This window comes from Saccostrea cucullata, unplaced genomic scaffold (assembly GCF_032062105.1).
Source record: "Saccostrea cucullata isolate Sc308-1 unplaced genomic scaffold, CSIRO_AGI_Scuc_v1 ctg6475, whole genome shotgun sequence".
Taxonomy (NCBI): domain Eukaryota; kingdom Metazoa; phylum Mollusca; class Bivalvia; order Ostreida; family Ostreidae; genus Saccostrea; species Saccostrea cuccullata.
Window position 1 is genome coordinate 1499 of NW_026928709.1, and position 6046 is coordinate 7544.

General features: G+C 33.4%; 1 protein-coding gene across 1 annotated transcript; it reads right to left on the reverse strand.

Moving 5' to 3' along the window:
• Positions 1-268: 268 nt before the first annotated feature.
• LOC134278517 (uncharacterized) lies at positions 269-907 on the reverse strand. Its single transcript, XM_062760830.1, has one exon. The coding sequence runs from the start codon at positions 905-907 to the stop codon at positions 269-271; it is 639 nt and encodes a 212-aa protein (XP_062616814.1).
• Between the last annotated feature and the right edge of the window lie 5139 nt (positions 908-6046).

Below are 6046 nucleotides of genomic sequence, written 5' to 3' on the forward strand. Positions count from 1 at the left end.
AATGTCAAGCTTAATCTATTGAAGTCGTCAAAATGCGTCCGGCGACGTCACTTCCGGTCCAACCGGAAGTCGTCAGAAAATAGCTTATTTTTAAAGGTTTTGATGCAAAATTGAAATTATAAAGTGACTGGAGACGACTGAGCTCATTGTTTTCTTTTGTTGACGTCACTTCCGGTCAAAACAGGACGGAAGACCTACTCGTTGCTTTGCAACGAGCTTTGCTCTAGTTTTCATTAATAATTATTTGTTGTTGCTCTCCGTGGTTTACCTACATCGGAACTTGATTGGAGCCTGGATCAGCCACGAATTTACCAGTTGGTGGAAAGAATCGTTTGCTATCTATGATAAGTTTGTCCGCGATCATCACAGCCTTCTTCCCTTGTTGTTTTGCTTTTTTGTAGTGGGGATATACAACTTTCCTGCGCTCGTTAATTTCTCTAGGAAATTGCTCGTTAACGCCAAATCCCTTTCCCTCTAGGCTTGATGGGGCGGCCTTTCTCACTATTTCTCTTTCTTTATGCAGCACGAACTTTGCGACGATTGGTTTGTGTTTATCCGGTAGTCTCTTCCCCATTCGGTGTACCCTGTGGAACTGTGGAACTTCTGTGATATTCATTTCTGCACGTATGAACTCTTTCAGTACTTCTTCTGTATTTTCCTCTTCAGTCTCCGGTATACCACTAAATACGAGGTTGTCTCTCATCGATCTGGTTTGTAGATCTAAGTGGCGTTCGTTCAAATCCTCGAATTTATTCCTCACCATTTCTAATTCATTCAAGATCATCTCATTTTCGTTCCTTATGTTACTAACAGATTTCTTCATTTCTTTGACTTCCCTCGTTTGGTCATCATACTGTTTACTAATATGTGTCACACACTCTTCCACCCCGATGACCTTGCCCTTCATTTCTTTTAACTCTATGTTGACATTCCGTTCCAGGATCTAATTTGTTTAGTTTAGTAGATACTTGTTCTAATCGATTCAACATGACTTTCAAAGTCTCAAGAATATCAACGTGCTGATATTGGTGTTGTGAGGGGTTTTGTACTGGTGGTATAGGGGATAAGTACCCAGCAAATTGACTCTGTGGTCCCGGGGGCCCATAGGGGACGAACTGATTTCCTTGAAAATTATTTCCTTTTGAAAGTTTGCAGTTGGTGTAGATGCAACTGCCGTTGGTGCACTAAGGCTGATACTACTATTACTGTTACTCAATTGACTCTCCATATCATGGATACTAGGAACAAGCAATGATTGAGTACTACTCACATGGACTTTCTGTTTTCTTTCACCGCTCGTGTTTACTGTTTGATTTTTCCTTTTCCCTTTCCTAGGCATTACTCAGTGCTATGTCTCAGATAGGTTTCCACACACATAACTACACATTTGAACAACAAATCCAGGTGATCTTATATACAAACCACGATGTATATTGTATTAAATTCGAGAAAATTTTCTCTGCGATTTTAAAGCTGCCTCCCTTCCTCACGCATGCGCAATACATTTTTACCACGCACTTTTGATACAAATAGAAACAAAAGAACTAAACAATGGTTTAACGATGATTGTTACAAGGCAAGGAAATTTTGTAGAAAAACTAAACGCAGATACGAATTATATGGATCTAATATTTTCAAACAGCAATTACAAGACGCCGAAAGAAAATATAAATCCACTCTAAATAAAGCATACAAAGATTATAGAGCTAAATTACAACGTAATATTTAAAAACTAAGAAGTTCAAACCAAAAGAATATTGGAATATTGTAAATGGTAAAGGACCTAAAGAACACCACAACATAAATATTGTAGATTTTTAAAATTATTTTAAGAATGTTAATGAAAATGAACACGAATCAGAAGGTTCAGATGACAACTAGACAATTATATTGTGGAATCGTTTGCTGATAGTTCCTTTATTAATGACCCAATTACCCCAGATGAAATTCTGAATGTGGTGAAGACAATTAAAAACAATAAATCCCCAGGACCTGATACTGTTTTAAATGAGTACATTAAGTCATCTATTAACGTTATGGTGTCACTGTATGTAAAATTGTTTAATCTAGTATTTGATACAGGTATTGTCCCAGAGGCTTGGTTAGCTGGAAATATAAAAACAATCTATAAGAAAAAAGGTAGTTATAGCGATCCACAAAACTAGCGTCCTATAACGTTGTTAAGTTGTCTTGGAAAAGTTTTTACATCTGTATTGTGTAGAAGAATGACCACATATGCAGATAATATTGACCTTATTAAGGAAAATCAGAGCGGCTTTAGGGCAAATTATTCTACCATTGATAACATGTTTGTTCTTCATTCATTGATAGAACTGACATTATTTAAGAAAAAGAAATTATATTGTGCCTTTATTGATTTTAAAGCTGCATTTGATAAAGTATGGCGAGTAGGATTGTGGAAAAAGCTTGTTAAATACCATATAACGGGAAAATCCTTATAAGTTATTTTTAATATGTATAATGATTGTAAGTCTAGAATACCTCATAACAATGATTTTTCTGAATATTTTCCTTGTCGAAATGGAGTTGGCCAGGGTGAAAATTTGTCTCCTTTTCTCTTTGCTTTGTATCTAAATGACTTAGAAGAATTCTTAATAGAAAAAAATGTTATTGGATTAAAAAATTTGTCTTAAGAAATTGAACAAAAGTTAGATGTATACTTAAGAATTATGATCATGCTCTATGTAGATGATACTGTATTGATGTCTGAAACTAAGGAAGATCTTCAATATCAACTCAATTGCTTTCAAAAATATTGTGAAAAATGGAAATTAAATGTGAATGTTGATAAAACAAAAATTTTAATTTTTGGTAAGGGCAGGCAATCTTCTAATGTAGTATTTACTTACAATAATAATGAGATTGAAATTGTAAAAGAATTTAAATATTTAGGAGTGTTTTTTTTTTCAAGAACTGGATCATTTTATAGTACAAGAAAATATACTGTGCAAAGAGCAACCAGAGTTATGTACGCCATAATAAAAAAAAAGCACGAGAATTGAATTTGTCCATTGATTGTCAAATTGATATGTTTGATAAAATGGTTATACCTATCCTTCTTTATTGTTGCGAGATATAGGGATTTGAAAATGTAAACATTATTGAGAAACTTCAATTAAAATTTTGTAAACTTATACTTCATCTTAAGACATCTACTCCAAACTATATGGTTTATGGCGAGCTTGGTAGATATCCACTGAGTGTTAATATTAAAATGAGAATGATAAAATTTTGGGTAAAACTGTTGAAATGTAAAGAAACAAAATTATGTCACATTTTATATAATTTTTTATACAGTACATCAATGTACAACAATGTTAATTGTAGTTCTAAATGGATTGAATATATACAAAATATTTTACAAGAATGTGGTTTGAATTATATCTGGATGTCTCAAAATGTAGAAATTGAAAAATGATCGTTAAATATAATTAAGCAAACACTTATTGATCAATTCGTACAAAATTGGAATTCAAATTGTGATGCATCGAGTAAAGGCAAAATTTATGAATTGTTCACTAACAGTAATTTTACATCCAGGCAGTATTTAAATATCGATGTGTCAACTAATACTATAATTACATTAGCAAGATTTAGAACCAGTAATCATAAATTACCCATAGAAATAGGCCGATGGAGTAATATACCCTCAAACCAAAGACTATGTACTTTATGTAATAATGATATTGGAGACGAATTCCATTATATTATGTCGTGTCCAGCTCTAAATGATAGTAGAAAACTGTTAATCCCGTCAACATATACCCGGTACAACTCGACCAAGTGCTTTCAAGTTTTCAAATTTATTTTCATGTAAAAAAGTATCCGTTATCAATAACCTTTGTAAATTCATTACTATAGTTAATAAGAGAGTTAGCCCTCCAGGTTAATGTATACTATACAAATACTAAAGTTTTGAGTCCGAACATTATTTAATCTAAAACAATAAAATTCAACTAGTTATACTATGTAAATCTATTGGGTGTATTATTGAGAGAGTTGGTTGCTTGATTTATGACACTGTCATTTTTCATCGTTTATTTTATTTTTCTCACGCATGCTGTATTGTATTGTATTGTACATAATTTATGTTTGTATTTTCTCTATACTGTTGTGCAGTTTAAGAGAATAAACTATTGAATTGAATTGGGTTTGAGGCCAACTTCTTTCAGTACTAAATTTTATTCATGAAATACTACTTTACTCTTATTTTATTTCACTTTATTGTAACAAAAAAAATGGGAGCAAACAAAGCTATCGATCAATATTTTTATTAAATGTAGTAAGGGTTATGGTGGGAAAAAACCCTGTTTACCGCTAATGATATAACGCCGCTTAATGATCGATACACATATCATTAAGTGTTTAACTCTAACTAACATTAATTATTGCATTACTAGTTGATTTTTTCAACAGCTAAAACTAAATCACCGCTTATTTACAGAATTACATCATTACGCGTCACAAATGAAGAGCAGTCTTAACGCTAAAGGAAACAAACAAATATCTACGTGTTCAACCACTATTGATACAATTTTATGTATCATTACAGCATTGCAATCGAAACTTTTAATAATATATTTTTGAAAAAAAAAATTGAGGTATGTCCAGTGCACGATGTTTTTTCGATATTGTCGACATCGCTGTAAAAATACCACTTCTCCTAATATCATAACCTATTCAACATGATATTAATATATGTGTTTATCTCTCTACATATTACATTGTTTAACAATATAATGGCATCGTCTTGTTAACATTGCCTTCCCCTTTTCTGTTGTTTACATCGTTCACATCGTCGACATCGCAATGTTGATCGATATCGAGTCGACGTCGTGTCTACATTGACCATCTATTTTCTTGTTAACATCGTTCACATCGTCGACATTGCAATGTTGGTTGATATCGAGTCGACGTCGTGTCAACATTACCCTACTTATTTTTCTTGTTTACATCGTTCACATCGCCGACATCGCAATGTTGGTCGATATCGAGTCGACATCGAGTCAACATTACCTTTCTTTTTTTCTTGTTTACATCATCGACATCGCAATGTTGGTTAATATCAAGTCTACGACGTGTCAACATTGTCTTCCTTTTACTCTGTTTACATCGTTCACATCGTCGACATCGCAATGTTGATCGATATCGAATTGACGTCGTGTCTACATTGCCTTTCTTATTTCTTGTTTACATCGTTCACATCGTCGACATCGCAATGCTAACGCTTCATGAAAAATATGCCAATGTGCAAGTCTTTCTGATTCACACACCAATAACTCTCACTAAACTTAAAACATTCCTTATATTTACATTTTACATGACTGTTAAAAAGCAACTTAAATATACTCAACATTTGAATCCCTTGCTTTCCTATTTCATTGCATTTTTAAAACTAACGTCGCTGCAGTTTTATTGTGACGTCACGTTAACACACGTTACTCCCTGTATATTTCTACGTGTGAGTATGCACGAAAATGGTTTTCAAATTAATTTCACAGTTGGCTTAGTAGGAAAATACAGTAAAATGTAAATATGTAGAAATAATAGCAATGTCGACGATGTAAACGCGATATCGTATCAACATTGTCAACATTGCGATGTCGACGTCGACAATGTCCTCATGTAGACACATTAATGATGTAGACGATGTAAACGCGATATCGTATCAACATTGTTTACATTGCTATCTCAACGTTGTCGTCATGTAGAGACAATAGCAATGTAGACGATGTAAACACGATGTCGTATGAACATTGTCAACACTGCGATGTCGACGTCGACAGTGTCGTCATTTAGAAACAATAATGATGTAGACGATGTATACACGATATCGTATCAACATTGTTTACATTGCGATGTCGACAATATCGATTTGATTAAGGGAACTGGACATGAATGAAAAAATTGCCCGCCAATCAGGAAGAGGAACACACAACAACCTTCCATTCATCTGCCTAAGAAATACATTCACTTGTCACAACATTTTTAATGCCATTGTGCTACGAAATATTTTTACAATTTT

Excerpts from the sequence above, each read along its gene's own strand:
- LOC134278517 (XM_062760830.1), bottom strand. The coding sequence starts at position 907 with ATGAAGGGCAAGGTCATCGGGGTGGAAGAGTGTGTGACACATATTAGT.